The sequence below is a fragment of the Mesoplodon bidens genome (assembly GCF_964165515.1).
Source record: "Mesoplodon bidens genome assembly, chromosome: 5".
NCBI lineage: Eukaryota > Metazoa > Chordata > Mammalia > Artiodactyla > Ziphiidae > Mesoplodon > Mesoplodon bidens.
The window spans coordinates 88,385,154-88,406,841 of NC_138161.1; the positions used below are offsets into that span (position 1 = coordinate 88,385,154).

At 41.7% G+C, this 21,688-nt stretch overlaps 1 protein-coding gene across 1 annotated transcript; it reads left to right on the forward strand.

Annotated features, from left to right (window-relative positions):
- Window positions 1-271: 271 nt before the first annotated feature.
- On the forward strand, window positions 272-18,342 carry TMEM212 (transmembrane protein 212; the record flags this gene model as incomplete). The annotated part of the gene is made up of 4 exons (XM_081234714.1): window positions 272-430; window positions 8,695-8,754; window positions 9,956-10,342; window positions 18,205-18,342. The coding sequence occupies 4 exons, from the start codon at window positions 272-274 to the stop codon at window positions 18,340-18,342; spliced, it is 744 nt and encodes a 247-aa protein (XP_081090840.1).
- Between the last annotated feature and the right edge of the window lie 3,346 nt (window positions 18,343-21,688).

A 21,688-nucleotide genomic window follows, 5' to 3' on the forward strand; every position in this document is an offset into this window, starting at 1 on the left:
GAAGGCGGTAGCCCAACACGAGGAATGATTTCTCTCTCTGAGAAAAACTAGTATTAGAATTCATTGTGTCAGATTTATGTCAAGAATTATATCACTACATTTTATTATTATTTCACTGAAAACAAATATAATCTTGTTTCCAAGTAGATCAACAGTCCACATGTGTCATGGCTACTGTCTCTAAGAAACTTCTGTTTATTGAGGCTTGACATACTCTCATGTTTTGGTAACAAAACATCTTTGAGACGTAGGACCCAAGTCACAGAGGAAAATGCAAGGCTTATACAAGACTGCTGGCTGGCTTCTCATTACTCTGGGGGCTCTCAGTGTATTCTCTGGAGTTATTGCTTTCTTCCCAGTCTTTTCCTACAAGCTTTGGTTCACAGGATGGAGTGTCTGGATTGCTTGTCCCATCTGGAATGGAGCTTTGGTAAGAAAATATTTTTATTACATACGTTGAGAGAATAAAGGAAAGAGGGAGGGAAGGAGGGACCAGAATAACATGTCCCTTTAAAGTTTTCCAACAATATGAAGACATCATAATTCTACAGAAAATCAGATTTTACCTTAGAACATTGATTTCTATTAGTTACCTTTTAAATATAAGGTTTTCTTAATATCATTTAATCATATCTACAACATATCAGGTATACTATAGTGAAAATGCTGTTCAAGAAATTCTTCAAAAATTATTTTATTTTAATCTTCTTTACCTGGACATTCTGAGAAATTGGAATCTATCTTTTAAAATTTGAATGTAGAAAAAAATATGAACCATGAAAAATAATTTTTAAATGAAGAACAAAGTAAAATAATTTTCAGACTAATGCTTTTATTAGAAACACCAAGGTGTGTTTATGTGACCGAAAGGTTTACAAGCCCCAAATCTTAGTTCTCCCATCTTTTTCTTTGAACACAATTGCTCAAACTGAAAATAATTGAAGAAGTTGAGTGATGGGCTTTACTAACTTCACATGTTGCCAAATTTGCATGTGTCAAATACACGTGGGTACTAAGTAACTGCTCAATGTCTCCCCTTTGAATGGTCACCACAGGTGAATGATGACACTGGTACCTCAGCTCCCTGGGTCAAAGAAACCAACACATGTGGTCTTGGGAGTAGGTGGCTGCCATGGAGGCATGATTGAAGAGGGGTTACAAAGGCCCAAACATCCAACAAATCCTTCTCTCGTTGTTTCCTGGGATGCCTGACATTCACTATTGGAGACTAGACAATTTGATTTTGAAGCTTTTTGATTGTATGGAGTTTTCTCTTAAAATGTAGCCACTCTCAGGAGGGGCAATATTTTACGTTTTTTTTAAAAATCAAACTTAACAGAGATATCATCTAAAAGCAAGACCCTAGGAAATATAATTTTAATTTACTTAATAAATAAATATGTATTGGTAGCCTACTACATGCTTGAGTTACAATGGAGAATAAAACAAGATCTCGATATTAAAGGAATTTGGTCTAGTGGGGCTTAATGATGGTGTGCAGATGGAGGAAAGTGGGATGGTGGGAGCGTGGAACTGAACATGGAAACGATTTGATGGTATTTTTCTTTTTTTAATTTATGTATTCTTTTACACCACCACCCAAGTCTTTTTTTTTTTTGCGGTATGTGGGCCTCTCATTGTTGTGGCCTCTCCCGTTGCGAAGCACAGGCTCCGGATGTGCAGGCTCAGCAGCCATGGCTCACGGGCCCAGCCGCTCCGCGGCATGTGGGATCTTCCCAGACCGGGGCACGAACCCGTGTCCCCTGCATCGGCAGGCGGACTCTCAACCACTGTGCCACCAGGGAAGCCCCACTACCCAAGTCTTGAACTTTTCCTCTTTCCCCCAACAACTACCCCAAACCACACATTCAAGGAAATGTTTATTAAACATCTACTAGAATGCAGTGATGACATTTATGTAAATGTCTACCAAACCTTTTTGTTAGTGACCCAGAGTAAGAAAAATATTTTACATCAGGACCTGGAATGTACATAAATACATCTATATATTTCTCTCAAGGTAAAAAGAGAGATACTGAAATATACATATAACTAGATTTATATAACATGTTTCACAAAACAATACTTAACCTTCTATGTGAAGTGAATTCTGATATTTTCTATTCTAGCTAACTTTGTAAAAATTCTGACTTTACAACTGGCCCAAACTTTAACAAAACCATGGTTATAGCTCAATCCTGTGTCCCTTTCTTATAATTCTTTGCCTATCCCTGCAGAATCTATCATAATATAGTCAACAGATATTGGTGATTTGATTAGGTTCACAGATTACTGAATATATTCTACACCAAACATCTGCTTGACCAATCAGACTCAGAGAGATGACATGACAAATCTCTAGCACATAACTAATTGGTGGCTTTTTGATTTTTTGAGAGTGACAGCATGGGGAAGTAGAGTCAGAGAGTTAGGATTTGGAGAGGTGGGCCTCTGTTCAAATCCTGACTTTAACATTCTTGGTATGTAGTCAAGAGCAGGGCCCTCATTCAACCAGTTCCTCATTGCCTTTACCTGTAGAATGGGGAATTTCACAGGTAAAGAGAGCCCATGTGAAACTGTCTAACCATAAGAGACTCAAAGAGAATGAACACAATTTGCTCAGAGACTGCATAATAAAGAGCTTTGCCAATTTTAAAGCCCTACACAAATGCTAGTTAATACGATGCCTTTCATTTATGCCCTACTCTCTGTCCAAACCCTTTGTTCCTAATCCCTCGCCACCTGCCTCACTCTCCCATTCTGTTCCCTGACAACCTGCTGAGTTCCCTATCATGTTACATCCTGACCTCATCTCCAACCACTTTTCTTTCCCATCACACTGGCTGCTTGTTTTCAAACATGGCAAGGTATGTTTCTGTCTCAGGGCCTTTGCACTGCCAGTTCTCTGCCTGAAGCCTTTTCTCACATACAGCTTGTTCTCTAACTTTCTTCAATTCTTGGATCAAATGTCACTTTCTCACTGATGCCTTCCCTCATTACCCTATTTAAAATTGCAGACCTCCCACGCAAATGGCATTCTCAATCTCTCATCCCCTACTCTACTTTTCCCCCCATAACACCATCTAATATACAACATAATTGACTGACTTATTGTCTGTTTGTTTGTCCTTTCCCCCCGCATGTAGATTGTACAAAGGCAGGATTTTTTTTTTCTATTTTGTTCATTGCTATATCTCCAGCACTTGAAAGGGAGTAAGTGACATGCTAGGTATTGGTGCTAAATATTGCTTGATACATATTGTCGAATGAGTGGTGAATGCCATGCTCTCCATTCTGACAGTACAGAATTCTTTATACAGTTGAGCTCTAATTAGGTGGCAAAGAATAAAGGTCAAGCTGGTATTTACACTAAAGCAGGAAAAAATCCTCACCAGAAGGAAAGCAATAAGAATGCTCCCTCTTTCAATAATGTCTAAATTTGGAACAACATGATTTTTTTCCTAGTGAGTTTGGTAGTGAACCACAGCTCTGTCTGATTAGGGTCAACTTCAAAGGTCTCTGACTCATCCCACAACCTTCCCTGCCAATCACTTCTCAACTTACCTGCAAAGTGTATCTCCCTCTGGTAGAAAGATAATATGTACATTTCAAACATATTTCCTTTTGAAAATGACTCCATATCTCTTTTGAGATTGGAAGAGATAGATTTTAGAAGTGACCCATACTTTGTGTTTGTTCGGTGCCTTTCTTTCAAAGCTTTTTCTAAATTCTTCACAAATATTCCTCCTCAGACTCTCCTAGCTCAATTCTTACAGCCACATGATAAGCTGTTTTCCTAGGATTTCTGAACCAGGTTATTGAAAGTCATCAGCTGCTAGAAAGTATGTAGCAAGGAGATCATTGAGCCTTAAGGACTGAGCTCTACTTTAATCCTGGAAAACCTGGCCTGTAGATCAAGTTCTGATGAACAGACTGAAGTGCACTGAGTTTAAAAACAGGACCTAGGGCTTCTCTGGTGGCACAGTGGTTGAGAGTCGTCCTGCCGATGCAGGGGACACGGGTTCGTACCCCGGTCCGGGAAGATCCCACATGACGTGGAGCGGCTGGGCCCGTGAGCCATGGCTGCTGAGCCTGCGCGTCCGGAGCCTGTGCTCCGCAATGGGAGAGGCCACAACAGTGAGAGGCCCGCATACCACAAAAAACAAAAGCAAAAACAAAACAAAACAAAACAAAAAACAGGACCTAAAGTCTGTAGGGTCCAGGGACTTGGCCAACGGTGAGCAGCAGCGCTGCACCCAGACCCCTGCTTGGAGACAGGAACTTCGGAGAAAGGTAGGGCTGGACTCACCCATGCAGGCTCCAGTTTCCTCGTTCATTAGAGAAGGACTTGATTGCACCAATGCTCAAGTCTCTTAGAGCATCAACAGTCCTGTGATTTCCAATCAGCTGATGGTCCATTTTCCACTTAGATATCCTAAGCTTCTTGAAGCATAACTGGTCCAAAAATGTAATCATCTTACCACCAAAAGCAATTATGCCTTCTCCTGACTTCCTAGTCTTTGAACACAATTTCAAACCCTGGAGTGACTTTTGACTCAATCCTTTCCTCTAAACTAGTGTTTCTCAAACTGAAATGTGCATGTAAATCACCTGGGGATTTTAAAATGCAGGCTCTGATTCAGTGAGTCTAGGGTGAAGCTGAGATTCTGCATGTCTGACAGGTTCCCAAGGGAGGAGATGCTACAGGTCCTTAGGACAGTGCTTGGGGCAGCAATGCCCCAAACCAGCCCATTTCAGCCCCACTCCCACCCCACCACATCCAATCCATTGCCAACTTTTATTTTTCCTACGAGGCAGATCCCTATGCATTTTTTCTTCTTCGTTCTCACTATGCAACCCCTGCCCACCTCCTTACCACTTCCTGCCCCAGTCAGGTTTTATGCCTTGAAACTTTTAGAACCAACCTGTGGGAATCTATACATTAATGGGTTATAAAATCAACCTGTTGGGCAGCTAGCATTTGAACATATAGAATATGAATAGAACAGAATAGGATGGGATAGAATGGAATGGAATATAATAGAGAATTCTACAGTGTATCACACATAATAAAGTTATTGTTATCTTGATTAGATGTAAAAATATTTGTAACTTGGCCATGTTACAAAATATATTTCTTACTATGGGTAAAGGTTAAAAAAAAAAAAAGCTTGAAGACCAAGGTCCTACAGAGACCTCTAGGCCAATGCAGCAATCATGCAATAACAGGCCCATCTTTCTAAACCTCTGCTGTGCCGGTCTAGCCCCGTCTTCAAAAATCTTTAGTTTTGCTTCATTGTCCAAACCAAGTTCAGATACATTAGCCTGGATTTTGAGGCCCTCCACACCCTGACCTCACGTGGCTTTCAAGCATGATTTCCTACTCCTCTCTGCCAGGAACCAACCCTCCCACCGGCTGCTACCCTGGCGGCCTGGACTGCCCTTCCCTCTGCATCTCTCACTGACGTCACATCCATCCTTCAAACCTGCTTTGAGTCATATTTCCCCCACAGTGCCTTCATTCCTTTCACACCTGGACTACAGATTCCGTTGAGAGTTGGAGCCATTATTTGTATAATTATTGCTTGGTGAGCTTGCTTATCTTATTCAGCTTCTCCGTGCCACATTTTTTTTTTTTTTTTTTTTTGCGGTACGCGGGCCTCTCACTGTTGTGGCCTCTCCCGTTGCGAAGCACAGGCTCCGGACGCGCAGGCTCAGCAGCCATGGCTCACGGGCCCAGCTGCTCCGCGGCATGTGGGATCTTCCCGGACCGGGGCACGAACCCGTGTCCCCTGCATCAGCAGGCAGACTCTCAACCACTGCGCCACCAGGGAAGCCCTCTGTGCCTCATTTTAAAAATAGGAGACGATCTACATCCTAGGGTCATTCATTATGAAGATTAAATGAATTAACACATGGGAAGCATTTGGTAGAGTGCCCGGCGTAAAATAAGTGCTCAATAAATGTTAAACGTTATTATCATTATTCCATCGGCATAGTGCCTATCACATCCCTTGTTCCCAGTAGACCCAAAATAGATGTCCATAAGTGAATAAATTAGCCCATGTTATAATGATTCCTCTAAAAGTTTCTATTTCTGTTGTGAAGCTCTCTGCTTCCTTCAATTCATCTGTTTCTGGGAACTGCATCCTTACTGGGGCCATTTAAAGATTTAGTGGGAGGGGTCACAATTAGCATGCAGAATGTTAGCAAGCAACTTTTGCAAAACCCAAGTAATGTCCTTGGAACTGTCCCCACGGAGCAAGTCCACAGCCTGTCAAGAAGAGCTGAGGGTGGAGAGTGCAGGGCTGGGCCTCCAGCTGCACTCCCACCCTCCCCAGGCATGGCCTCCTTTCCGCCCTTCCTCACAGCCTGACCGCCCCTCTCTACCCAACTCTTCACCTCTCAGACCCTCCCACATTTCCTTTTCCCACTTGACTTCTCTTCCCTCAGATCTCTTCCTTTTTTAAAAAAATTTTTGGCTGCGTGGCACAGCATGTGGGACCTTAGTTCCCCGACCAGGGATCAAACCCATGCCCCCTGCACTGGAAGCGCACAGCCTTAACCACTGGACCACCAGACAAGTCCCAAATCTCTTCCTTTTTTATTCTATTCCCCTTCCCTGTCTAAAAATAATTTTTTTTTTTAAATGAAAAGAAGAAAAAGGAAAGCCTGTGACTCTTGGGGGAATACCCGCACTCCATCTCCCAGGCACGGCCGGGCACCAGGAAAGATGGGTGTGCTTGGGTCCTGAGCCACAGTCCTCAGGGTGGATTTAACAAGTTACTGAATGGCATGCATACACCAGCTTCCCCCATGAAAGATCTTTTTCAAAGTTTTGTGTAAACAAAGCAAAATTGAAGCTGGCAGCTACAGCAGAAATAACAGGCAATTGCAATTCTGCAGGATTTTTCAACTTTTGAAAGGAAAGAAACAGTTTGTGCCAAAGTAGTTAAGGCAACCTGGACTCTAAGCATCTGATAATGTCAGCTATCTACTTGGACTTCAACCAGCAGAGACATCTCCTTTGCTTTTTATCTCATTTGCTTTAGTGTTTCTCTCACACAGAGGACTGACGTGTCAATTGAGTGCTTTGCATCTGAAAGCAGAGACTAGCCCCAGGCTTAGCATCAGTGCTACAGTTGCTGTTAATAATTCTCCTGTTTTGTTGTACTGTTTATGCTGGCTCAACCTCCATAGGGTCCCTTGGAAACTTTCCTCTTGCAGAATCAAGCCAACCTCTTTTGATTGCAGATGGTTCTGTTTTTATCCATGGGAGTTTTATGGTATGGTGATGCCAAAGTCTGGAATGTCAGGCTTAGCTACATGAGAAGTTTTGTGTGAGTGTACATGTGCGTGCTTTTATCCCCTCGCTCTCAGATTCTCTAAATCCAATATTCAAAATAGAATATGCCAGGAAAATGAAAAGCTAGGTCTCAAAACAATAAATATGCCAGACCTGGAGCTACAAAAAGCAACATCCCACAAAACCATATTGGTAAAAGCTCCGATTTTTTTCCCCTGTTGATACTATACATACAGTCATGTTTATTTCTCTGTCAAAACCCTAAATTGTCACTCTTTTTGAACCTGTCCTCATTCTATATCTTTTTTTTTTATTTATTTATTTATTTTTTTTTTTGCGGTACGCGGGCCTCTCACTGTTGTGGCCTCTCCCGTTGCGGGGCACAGGCTCCGGATGCGCAGGCTCAGCGGCCATGGCTCACGGGCCCAGCCGCTCCGCGGCATATGGGATCCTCCCAGACCGGGGCACGAACCCGTATCCCCTGCATCGGCAGGCGGACTCTCAACCACTGCGCCACCAGGGAGGCCCTATATCTTATTTCAGGCACATCTCTTCCTGCTTTTCTCTCCCAACCTCAAAACATTCCTTGACCAGGAACAAATGATTTATGGGTTGGGGATAAGCAATTTCCAGACTCTGATTACAAAGGTCTACATCAGACCCGGTGCCGAAGCGAAGATGAGCACAGAATTTTTTTTTCATTATCTATTGCTCAGTTCTGGTGACACCATTCCCTCCTTTGTGGAACTATTTTCATTCTGCATTTGGGGGCTTTTTCTTCAACGGAGACTTTGAAGAACTCTCTTTTGAAAAGCTGGGCACCATTGCCCCCAGAACAATAAATGCCCCATTATGCATTCATTCTAATGAGAATCTTTGTTATTTGAGAGACAGGGATCACCAGCAGGCTGGGGCCGCAGAATCTCAAAAGAAAGCAAAGAGTAAAAAGATATACCGCTGCCGGGAGGGTTTGGGGGTGGGTGCGGTTCTGTGACACGTTTCCTTTTCAGTTCCTCCCATTTGTAAATTTAGCAATTTGGAAAAAGATGAACAATAGACAATTAATCAAAATAAAACAGACGGCAGGGGTTTTAAAGCCAAGCTTTCATTGCATTGACATCTTACAGTAGTAAAGGTTATAATTGTGATGGCAACGGCAACATAGAAAATCAAAAAAATGAGCTTGTGTGAATCATGTCTCTGTGACACTGATGGCTTCTTTTCCTCATTGTCCTCACGGATGAGGAGGTGATCAGAGTCATAAATCCATTTAGCCATTTGCTATTCCTTCTGGTTTATGATAAAGTTGTCAAACCGTGAAGCAAACTGAACTCTTTCCAGAGGTACCTTCTCTCACGGGATGTTGTTTTTCCATTTGCCTTTCACAGGCCATCATGACTGGTATACTCCTACTGTTGGCTCACAAAGAGTGGACCCAGAGACACCTGGTAAATGTATAGACATCGAGTAGGTTGGCAGAGAAAGTTTGAAGGTCAGATCTCTACTAGTTCAGGATGGAACACAGAGAATGATTTCTGATTATAATTGAATCCTATCTAATTGATGCCTTACTATGATGGATTTCAGTCATAAACGATGTTTTAAATGCATAATTTTTATCTGATACCTGCTCCAAACATTTTCTACCAGTTCCTGTGATTATTGTATTTAAGTAGTGTAGTTTGGGGAGGACAGAATCAGTGTTAGTCTTCCTGAATTTCATTCTGAAAAAGTGGATCTAGAGGATCCTCTGTTTTTAATAATGTATTTTCAAGTCCCAATTCCTCAATTTGGTATCTCCTTCCAATCTCCCTGTTACCTCTTCCCCTAAAAAAGGATGAAAAGGGGCTTTCCTGGTGGTGCAGTGGTTGAGAGTCCGCCTGCCGATGCAGGGGACACGGGTTCGTGCCCCGGTCTGGGAAGATCCCACATGCCGCGGAGCGGCTGGGCTCGTGAGCCATGGCCGCTGAGCCTGTGCGACCGGAGCCTGTGCTCCGCAATGGGAGAGGCCACAACAGTGAGAGGCCCGCGTACCGCAAAAAAAAAAAAAGGATGAAAAGTCTGTGATATCTTGCATTTCAACAGTATAGAGCCAAGTAAATCCCAAAGTACAGAAAGACTACCTTGATTTGATTATAGCTCCTCTTCCCATGGCTACAGCAGGGCTTCTCAAACTTTAATATATGTGTGAATCACCTGGGGATCTGGTTAAAATGCAGGTTTTGATTCAGTAGATCTGAGTGAGGCCTGAGATTCTACATCTCTAATAAGTTCCCAGGGGATATTTAGTGCTCCTGGACCATAGACCACACTCTGAATAACAAGGTCCTAGGGTAAGGCAGGGATTCTGTTCACTCATCTTTGTTTTCCCACCCAGACTGGTTCTCAACACATGATAGGAGGTAAGTAAATAAATGTGTTGAGTGGAGTTGATTTCATTTTTGCTCCAGTGGGTTGATACGTTATTCTCCCATAGTGAAGGTTCAAGAGGAAGGCAAAAGGGCCTAAAGAGACGGTTGTAACCCATTTCTCCTTCATTTCCCAGTAGGAAAGATTAATAGCCAGCATCTCTTTCTTTCCACATATTGCTAAGAAGCTTCTGAAAAATCTAGTTCCCAAAGTAACAATTTGTTTCTGCTTTATTTTCAGTGGGAAGCTAGTTTCACCTTTGTGATTCTGAGCATCCTGGGATGTCCACTTCATTTTACTGTAGCCTTGGCATCTGCTCTCCTTGGCCCGTATTGCTTCTACTCGTTTTGGGGGATTGCAGGGACCAATTACCTTGGTTATGCAGTTGCCTTTCCTTTTCCATATGCAAAATTCCCATCAGTGTGTGTAGACCCACCACACTATGAAGAGTACCACCTGACACTTCAAGCCTTAGACCTGTGCCTGAGCTTTGCCATGCTCTGTGTGTCCCTGACAGCGTTCATCACACTTTCTGCAAGACTTATCCAGAATGGACATATAAATGTAAGTTATCAGAAAGGGGGAGCCAGTTCCTGTTCCATCCTAAATGCTAAAATGGAAAGTTTGGTATATTAATGCTTAATCTGTCTCTCTTTTTTACCCCTGTATCTTGTATAACCAAAATTCTCCCACTCTTTCTACTTCTACTCCAGCTACGAGGCTGATATATAATACATCAACATCAGATTTAGCTTTCTAACTTTTTCCGAAAGGGCTGATAATAATTTTAATATGCTAATAATAGAATTATGAACTGAATATTTAGTATGTGTCGGTGTACTTCCCATTTCACAGATAGTAAACAGAGGCTAAAGAGTTTGTATAACGTGTCCAAGGTCACACAGCTTAATGACTAGTAGGACCAGATTCAAAAAGCAGAGCTACTTCTCTTCATCAGGCCAGATTTGTCCTGGGCTCCCTCATCCCCCTCCTTGCATCCTCTGCTTCTCTGCCAGACCATTAAGATGCAAGGCTCTGGCCTCCAGGAGGGTTAGAGCGGGGTCACTGGGAAAACAGCACAAGTGATTTCTGATTCCAAATTCCTGCAGCTGATACTGGGTCCCTCCTCTGTGGGTTGAACAACCTCCCTCTGAAAAGAGGTATTTCTCACTGCAAACTCTTATACTGGCTTTATGATTCAAGTTAGGATTATATCAGGGTCAAGTGAATCTGGGTTATGTTGGCCAATTTTTTTCCAGTTTCATCCTATCAGCACCAACCAGTAAAGCTGGAAGACAAGAATTTGGCACTCTCAATGCTTTTTGTGGTCAGTCTTGTCCTCTTCAACTTCTTCATAAATCTGCAAAGGAAATCCTGTACATTCTTAGGAACGGAGTTGATTTTACAAGCAACTTGCCGAGAAACAAGGCAAGCAGACCAAAATCAGCACCCCCGCTGTACTGCCAGGGCATGTAGAAGTTTAGTCTTTGAGAATTCTCCCTTGTGGCAAGTGTCCTAACTTTCTAGACTATTTACTAAGGAACATATGCGTAGGAGAACCACACATTAAAAGTTGACAGTAAAAAAAAAAAAAAAAGTTGACAGTCATAACCCCTTAGCATGCATAGCTAATCAGACATCTGGCTGTCATTTTAAGCATGACCCTCACAGCACTGAGGTTTAATGTAGGGTGGAGGGTAGGGAGAAAAGAATGAAAAAAATATATGCTGAGCTTGGTAAGCCAACAGTGCCTTACCATGGAAACCCAACAGTGAGACCACCTAAAGTGCCTGGAGAGAGAGAAAATTAATTGAAAGCAGAACAAAGTTCTGTGACTTTAGGGTTTTGCCTTTGCCCATCTTGCTCAGAACAGTTTCTGAGCTACGTAAGGGACCCAATGCAACTACAACACGTTCCTCAAAGGGAATCAATGACATCAGAAGCACCCAGGGTTTTTGTGAAACTAGATTTCTGCATCCCTTCCAGGGCCATTCCCACTATGTCAGAAATTCTGGGGTTGGAGGCAGGGAACATGCATTTTTAACACATGCCCCCAAGAGATCCTGATGAAAATTCTCTTCCTAGCACTAAGTATCAATTCTGGACAGAATCTCGTTTTCCCATTTGCATAAAATGCAGCACTAGTTAGGGTGAGAGTTCTAGATAAATTTAATAAGCATGTCTTTGGTGAACATTCTTGGATGACTTGACACCACTTAATCCACAGGGGTGGCAGATCACGTTTCGTTAGCGAGGATGAGTGGCTGACATAATAGGATATGATGTCCTGTATTAATAAATACACCACTGTTGCCCCAAGACCAAAAGGAGCTCATGAAGCCTGAACAAACCTTTGTTACCATGCAGAAATCTCAGCTACATTAGGCACAATTTCTAGCAGTGAAATAAATGCATTGTTTATCAAAATTCTAGAAAACACATCACTTTCTTAGAAAGAAAGGTGGATCGTTTGCTGGGATACAGAATTCTACATAGTGATTCTACTTTTAATGAAACTCTGTGTAGTTATGTTGTTAGATTCCCTACAGTGCTGAAAGGGATAAGTAATATTTTTAAATTTTTATTTGAAACTATTAATAAACACTGTGAAATATGCTGCTGATTCACACTTTTTTCATATAAACAGAACACTGAAAATGCTTTTAAAACCTGCCCACTTTTAAGTGTCTGCCTGAAAAGTAAAATTCTTTTATGTAAACATAGTACATAATAGGAAACTCAAGAGCTATGAAAATTTGTAAAAAAGAAAAAGTGATGGTTTGAAGGAGGATTTGGGGGAAATTGTGGTTGTACTGTAAAACAAAATCAATTTTTTCAGATCTATACATAACAGTCAATATTATGCTGAAAAATATTCCCTCGTAAGGGTTTGTTTCTGCAAGTTTAAAAACATGTTTTCAAAAATGAATCAAGCACCCCTTTAGGAATCACCACATTCATTATTTCTTCCTTCCTGTGCCTTTTCAGTTCAGTAGAATTGAAGTCATCTTGTGTCCCAGTCAGCTCAAGCTGCTATTAAAAAATGCCGTAGACTGGGTGGCTCAACCAACACACATTTATTTACTTCCAGAGACTGGAAGTCCAAGATCAAAGTGCCAGCATGGTTGGTTTTTGGTGAGGCCTATCTTCCTGGCTTGTGGATGGCTGCCTGCTCACTGTGTGCTCTCAAGGCCTTTCCTGGGCTTGCTCCTAGAGAGAGGAGCAATCTCTCTGTCTCCGATATTTTACAGACACTAATCTCATCATGGGGACCCCACACTTATGGCCTCATCTAAACTTAATTACCTCCCAAATGACTTACTTCCAAATACCATCACAGTGGGGATTGGGATTTCAACATATGGATTTAGGAGGGGACATAAACAGTTGATAGCATCTTACTGAAGGTAACACAGTGACAGTGTATGAGTATGCAGTCAACTGGTGCCCAACTAAAACCAGAGGTCTAATGCTTGAAAGAGGCATGAAGGGTTTGATGATTTTGACAAACACTCACAAAAGCATGGTGTGAGTGCTACAGACTGAATGTTTGTGTCACCCCCAAAATCTACATTGAAGCACTAACCCCCACTGTGATGGTGGTAATTAGATTTGGATGAGGTCATGAGGGCAGAGCCCCCGTGATGGGGTTAGTGCCCTTATAAGAAAATGAAGAGACCAGTGTGCTCTGTCTTTCTCCACCGTGATAGTATACAGCAAGAAGGGGACCGTTTACAAACGAGGAAGTGGGCTCCCACCAGACACTGAATCTTCTGACACCTTGATCTTGGACTTCCAGCCTCCAGAACTGTGAGAAATGTCTGTTGTTTAAGCCATCCAGTCTATGGTAGTGTGCTATAGCAGCCCAGGCTGACTAAGACAGTGAGTCCTTCCAAATTTCAAGGGCCTCGTGGGAAGGGGTGGAGCTGGGAGAGGACTAAGAGACCCCTGTTTGTGTGGTTCCATGCAACACACTGAAGCGACCCTGTGGGCTTAGGACTCAGTGCAGAGGGCAAATGAGCACCACACAGAATTAAGTTGAAAAACTAAAATGCATAGCAACCGTAGCTGAAATTGTCTACATTCTTGGTCCAGTAAGTAATAAAGTGATGAGAAAGGAAAGAATTGGGACGCCAGACGCGCTGCAGCTGTCCCCTGCAGCTACTCTGCCCCTCCTCCATGGAATGGAATGGCTTCGTTTGTTTTCCTTTCATTATTCATTGTTATGTTTGGGGTTGTTTTTTTTTTAATGAAAGGGGGAAAGAAAATATTTTCTCCTTCTCATGTGATACAATGGTTTTATTATTTTTTCAATGAACTGAGAAATATTTGCCATAAAAGATGTAGGTAAACCCTCTAAATGCAGTTTAAAACATGGGGACAGATTATTTATCAGTGGAGGACAAACAAAAGGCAAATTAACAGCAATATACTGGTTCCAAATCTTTCAGCAGAAGTACTCTGCATCATTAGCAATAGAAATGTGTTTTGAAAGAAATTCTGCCATGACTCTTAACCTAAAGTTCTGAGGTCCCACATTGGGCTATAGCAAGGTGTTTCTGGTGCTTCTGGGAAATAACCCCCTCGGGTAGATCCAGTAAAACTCAAGCAGTACCGTGCAGTAACTGTAAGAATCCACTGTATTTCTTCCTCGCAAATTCTATTATGTGGTCACCTCAAAGTGGTCAGTCGAAAAATCAGAATCTAGAAAAATAATTGCAATTCAGGGCATTACTATTCCTTCTATCTCATAATTTTCTCTGGAATAATAATAATGGTGACATAAAACTGGGTGATAGAAGAATAATTGTAGGCGTTATTTATTGGACAGTTACTATTTGCCTACTTTATTCCTGACAACACTCCAAAGCTCATTGACCCCATTTCACAGATGAGGATGTCAAGGGGGCCATGTAGGGTCAGGGTTCTCTCCCAGGTCTTGAAGGGCCTAGAGACCAGGCTCCTCGTTACTGGACCACACATCTTAGGTCGTGCATCTCCAGTCTTACGTACTCCAAGTGACTTGGCATAGTCATGATTTTCATGGACAATTTTTCTTATGTTTCTCACAGACAAAAATTAACTCGTATTTTAGAAATGGAAGCTATTTTCTCCAGGATATTTTCATTCTGTTAAATCAGTGGGACCATACCAAGGGTGATGGCAAGTTACTAAGAGAGGAAAAGTGTCCATTGTAATGTGTTAAAAAAAAGCTTGATATTTTGTCAAAGAAGGAGCAGTAGGTGGGGAGGGGTTAGTTACCAGAGAACTGCTTTTTGTCCATTTTTACTTTATAAATTGTTGTGAGCTTCAACATATTTTCGTTTTGACTTATCTTCTTTTTTCTTTTTTTTTTTTTTTGTGGTACGCAGGCCTCTCACTGTCGTGGCCTCTCCCATTGTGGAGCACAGGCTTCGGACGCGCAGGCTCAGTGGCCATGGCTAACGGGCCCAGCCGCTCCGCGGCATGTGGGATCTTCCCGGACCGGGGCACGAACCCGTGTCCCCTGCATCGGCAGGTGGACTCTCAAGCACTGCGCCACCAGGGAAGCCCTGACATTATCTTTTAATATAAAATATCCTAGTAGACTTTTTTCCTTGCCCCTTACTCTTAATCTAAAATGTTCTTACTATGAATATAATTTTTAACAAATTTTAAATGTTTTAAATGTCATGTTTTTAAAAATTAGAAATAGATTTAAAAGAAAGAAGAAATTTTTGTTTCATAACAGGGCAGAAACTTGAGTAGAAATCAGAAGCCTCCATTCTCTACAATCATTTAAAGTCAGTTTTCAACAAAGAAAACTGGATTTATACTAGTGAATATTTCAGAATGACTGTGATGGTGCTAATCTGTGAGTACAAAACCATTTAGGAGTGTAGCAATGTTGGTTGGATACTTTAAATTTTATTAATTAAAGAGGAGAATACATGACAGCTACTATTGGATGCCTGAGTTCACCCCTCAGATGAAAAAAGGGAGAGAAATAGAGGAAATAATGAGGGTGAAGCACAACGGGAGCCGTGGGGGGTGAGGAATGACACGACGACACTTTTGCTCTCAGACCCGAGCCTAGGAACCAGAGAGGACAGTGGACGAGGCAGCAGTGCACCCTGCACACATCAGTAGTCGTGCACCTGAGCTTCCTCATCTCTGAGACCACAGGGCTGGGCAGCCGACCTCCAAAGACCTTGCCAGATCTTTCTCAGTCTGTGATTTTGAAAGAAAACTTTATTTCATTTGAGAAGATTACCATTCAGAAGGGAGGACTGTCAGCAGCAATGGGTGGCTCTCTAGCTGTCCTAAGCCACACTGATGTGTCACTGGAGTGCACCACATGGCCTTGCTATGCCAGCTCAAGAAGTGATGGACACCAGCAACGGTACTCGAGCGAGGCTTGAGAGTTGTCACAAATCCACAGCGCACTGTAACCGCTTGAGTAAAGCACCTTTCTTTGCTCCATGTTCAGTCTGTCATATCAAACCAACCAGAAATACCTTCTTGATTGTCTTTTTAAAAACTTAGTATTATATATTGCTCAGCCATAAAAAAGAATGAAATATTGCCATTTGCAGCAACATGGATGGACCTAGAGATTATTAACTCAGAAAAAGAAAGACAAATATGAGATCACTTTTATGTGGGATCTAAACAATAATACAAATGAATCTATATACAAAGCAGAAACAGACTCACAGACATAGAAAACAAACTTATGGTTACCAAAGAGGAAAGGTGAGGGAGGGGTAAATTAGGAGTATGGGATTAATAGATACAAACTACTACACATAAAATAGATAAGCAACAAGGATTTACTGTCTAACACAGGGAACAATATTGCATATCTTGTAATAACCTATAATGGAAAATAATCTGAAAAAATATATATACAGGGCTTCCCTGGTGGCGCAGTGGTTGAGAGTCTGCCTGCCGATGCAGGGGACACGGGTTCGTGCCCTAGTCCGGGAGGATCCCACATGCCGCGGAGCGGCTAGGCCCGTGAGCCATGGCCGCTGAGCCTGCGCATCCGGAGCCTGTGCTCCGCAACGGGAAGAGGCCACAACAGTGAAAGGCCTGCGTAAAGCAAAAAAAAAAAAAAATATATATATATATATATATATATATATATATATATATATATATATATACATATAACTGAATCACTTTTCTGTACACCTAAAACTAACACAATATTGTAAGTCACCTACACTTCAATTTAAAAAATTAAAAAAAAACAAAACAAAAAACAGCATTATATAATTGAATAGGAAGCTTATGACTCTATTTTATTTGCAAAAAGATTGTTCTTAAATTTTATTTATTCTCTTATATCATATAATTAACTTAGAGACCTGGATGAAACAGAAAGCTCCTTGTTAAAGCAATAGAATTACTAGGTTCTGGACAGTAATTAGTACCTATTGGACAAGAGAAGTATCTTCTGTTCACCAGAAATGACTTCTCTCTTGTCACATATCAAGACTTATGAACCTAAAGCCCTAAATATAATATTCATTATTTATCCTTGCTCCTCAACATTTATTGAGCATATACTATGAGCCAGATATCATGCTAATGTACAGAAAAATGAGCAAAACACATTCTGGCGCGCCATTGACTTATAAGGACTGAGGGGAAATGAGACTTGGGCCAGGAGGATCAAGAGCCCAGATGAGGAATAACAAGACCTGAGTTAGGTAGTGATAGTGGGCGTGAGAAGAGGTGGTACATTTGAGAGATATTTAGGAAGTAGAATCAATGGACTTCATAACAGGTAGCATGTGGGACAAAGGAGGAGTCCAGGAAGATGCTAAGGGGTTCTGGACCATGAGAGACAAGACAGAGTGATTGGATTTAATGTGTGAGTCCCACTCTTGTTACTTAAGGTAAATATTCAGTTTTATATCTCATCATTAAAAAAAATTACTGTAAGAACTTAATAGAAGAAATCAGAGGACTTCTACCTGGGATTCTAGCCAATGAGGTACTCAAATTTGCCATTGGACACTCCATCAAGTTGTTTGCATACCAAAAATCAATTATACCTTGCTTTGAGTTTATAATAAACCTAGTGCAGAAGGGCATGGGCTATAAGACAGTTTCAATCTCGGCTGAACTAATTTAACAATGTATCTCTTCTTTTCTTCTACTGAATCTCCCATGGCAAAGATTGGCCGTGAATGACCTATAGATAGCCAAGCCCAATGGTCTCTTTTCAATCCACATCTTCCTTGACTGCTTTCTTCATGAAATTATCTCCCTTGACTTCCATGCACCATTCTCTTTGGTTCTCTTCCTTCTCCATGGCTTTTCCTCCTCAGTCTCCTCCGAAAGGCCCTCTGCTCTGCTCACCACTTAAAGACTGGTACCCTCACTTACCACTTTTGGGTTGGTGCCTCACACATCCACATCTGTAGCCCAGTCCCCTCTCCTGCTCTAATGAGCTCTACATCTGACTGTTTTCTAGACACTCTTCTGGTGTCCCTCAGATACATCAAACTCCAGGTGCTCATCGTGGAGTGCATCATCTCTTTGTCCTCAACACCTGCTCCTCTTCCTGTATCTGCAGCTCAGTTGCCAACACTCATGATACTCAGGACGAGCCTGAGACCTGGAGTCATCCTTGACTCCATACACCTGAGTCCATCACTGTATCCTGACAACTGTACCTCTCAGGTATTTCTCTAATGTGTCCTCTGTTCTCTGTACCAACGGTGACAACCCTGGTTTGGCTCCCATATTCTCTCACTCAGACTGCTTTGCTTCCAGTCTGTCTTTCTTAAAAAGTATCCTCCACACAGGCTCTAGAAGGAGCTCTCAGGTTCAAATCTGTGCTTATCGTTCCCCTGCTTTAAATCCTTCTGTGGCTCCCCTTCACTCTCAGATACAGCCAAGCTCCTTTGCATGACATCATGTGTATTCAACTCCTCTCTGAGCACGTGAGTTCCTCGAGGACAGGGACTGTCTAAGGTGAGCAAGAAAGGTGGGACTGGGAGTGTGAGAATCAAAGGAGGAAAAGAGAAGCAGGTTGCGATACTAGATGTCATTTTTATGTCTTCCTAGCCATAGCTAAAATCTTACCTAAACCTACAGCAGGAATATTTTAAATTTAAAGACAATTCACATGTCATGGGGAAATTTACTATGGTCATGGAATCCAAAAAGAATCTCCAGAAAGGGATACATAGAAAAAGTAGACTTGAATTTCCATACCAAGGAGCAGTGGTTTAATGAAGAATTGCTTTCAGCATTATGAAACAGAGAGAACCTGATACAGTACTTTTGAAATCAGACAGTTTGAGGGGTAATTGCTTCTTCTGTCATGTACTATCTGAGTAGCCTTGAGCAAATGAATACTGAACCTCTCTGAGCCTAAGGTCCTTGTTGGTAAAATGGAGATAACACCTACCTCACATGTTGCAAAATGAAATGAAAGAATTACTATTAAGAGCCTTTACACTGAGCATGGTACTTGATAGGCCTCAAGAAATGTTTGCTATCTTCCCCTCACTGCTAATCAAATTAAATTCTTGACTCAGTCAAAGATTTCAGAAAGTGCCCTTTAGGCTTCTGTAAGTTTTGAAAAACCCCAAACCAGTCCAAACCAGACAAAACAAACAGCAAACCACCAAAAGAGATAGTCAACAGAGAGACTCCCTACTCTTTAGGCAGCCCCTGTCTACAAAAGTAATGGTTCTTCTGGACCATTTCATGCTTATGCCAGATATTTTATTACACATATATTTCTTTTTTTATATATCTCTGCCATCCCCCTCCACCAGTATCACCAATTTTGTTCTCTCTGGTGACTCCTCTTAAATCCTTAAGAGGTACCATGATGCTGTTACTCGAGTCATTCTTCATCGGGCTCCTGTGACATAAAAAAGGCTAAATTAAATGTCAGAAATGGCACTCTATTTTCTTTGATAAATTGTAGAAATAAACACTATTGTATTTTTTTCCTTCCCAGGGTCAAAAGAATGGACAATAAGTTTGAAGCAATATTCCTCTTAAATTTGTCGTCTTTGTGACCATTATTTTGAAATATTTCTGAAATAATTTTGATCTTTAAACATTTTTCCTCTATGTTCTTATAAAATAAAAAATTGAAGTAGTTGTACACTTTAGCCCTTTTTGATGGTTAACCTTGTTTTTTCTGATTTACATGCTGTGATACAAAAATTGAAATTATGTCACTGTTGTCAGAGAATTTTTAAATCTGAAATATAACTTGGAAGTGAATGAATGTTTTCTTTAAATTCCTCTTGTTCCCTGTGTGATGTTTCACTGAACTGTAATTTCATATTACCCAAATTAAGGAAATGCTTTCACACCCTTTCTTCATTGCCATTATCAAAGTGACTCTAAATCTTCAAAACACAATTAAAACTGAATTGTGGGGATAATGAGAAGGCTCTCCTGCAGGGGGACTGTGGTCCTCCCTCCTGACCTCTCTATAGCTTGTCTTTGGCACTTAAGACAAACTACTTAATTAATTGGAAGAGATCTTATTAGAGGCACTTTAGACTAATTTTTCATCAAATGTCCCAAGATTCATATGCCCCTGACAGCTCAGCCATTCCTAAGTGGCAACTCCAGTCAGCTGCTGAGTGGTTCTAAATGTAAAATGTCTTTCTTGTCTTGGCTAGAGACCTGCTTCTTATAACCTCTGTGTCTCTGTGTCTCAGTCCTGCATCTGTAGCCCCTGAGAGCACAGTACAGTGGTTCTCAAATGTGGTTCCAAGGTCAGAAGCATCAGCACCATCTGGGAACTTGTAAGAACTAGACACTCTGGGGTTGGGTCCACCAATCTGCTTTTGGAAGCCCTCCTCCAGGTGAGGGCTAAAGTTTGAGATGCACTGGTATTGTGTAGCACACTAAAGTTTGAGACACACTGGTGTAGCGTAGCACAAAGTGGGTGCAACTTTGGAATGAAAAATACCTGGATTCAGACTCACTGGTGTAGTGTAGCAGAAAGTGGGTGCAATTTTGGAATGAAAAATACCTGGATTCAGATCCTGGCCCTCTGTCATTTTAGGCAATAGCCTCAGTTTCCTCTCTGATCAAATGGAGCTGATGGGCATAGCTAATTCCCAGACTTGCTGAGAGAATTCAATGATACTATATGGGTCAAGCACACAGCAGAAAGTCTAACACACCCTTAGCGCTCAAAATTACTGTCTAGTGATATTGGTTCATTCAACACATTTATTAGATGCCTTTGATATGAGTCTATATAAAGCCCTTTCTTTTTTTTTTTTTTTTTTTTTTGCGGTACGCAGGCCTCACACTGCTGTGGCCTCTCCCGTTGTGGAGCACAGGCTCCGGACGCACAGGCTCAGCGGCTATGGCTCACGGGCCCAGCCGCTCCGCGGCATGTGGGATCTTCCCGGACCGGGCCACGAACCCGTATCCCCTGCATCGGCAGGCGGACTCTCAACCACTGCGCCACCAGGGAAGCCCAAGCCCTTTCTTTTGAAAATGGAGAAGTACAGAAAATTTTAGACATGACACCTTAGACATAATAGTATTTAATACCTTCATTTTACAAATGGAAAGTATAACATTCAGAGAGGCGAAGTGACATGTTCAAGGACACACAGCTCAATTGCTGGTGTATGGAAGCCCTTTAGGTGCCTCCCAGTGCTCAGCTCTTCAATCAACACATGTTTATCTGTCACTTAATACAGCAATAAGATATGGATTCCTGGGCCTGGTGATTACACAAGTAGGGACTTCAAATTTATCAGTATACTGTCTGAATTAATTTTAATATTAATGGAGCATTCCCAGCTAGAATTGGACACCATGGTTACTTATTTACTTACATTTTGCTTTCTTATTTATATCTTATTCTGTTCTGAAAGGATTTAAGGTGACTCTTGGGCATTTTATCAACGGTTGGAGTTCCAGCCACCCCAGCACTAACCATTGAACCAGTGAATTCCAATTATTGCTTCCTGGAACTTTTGC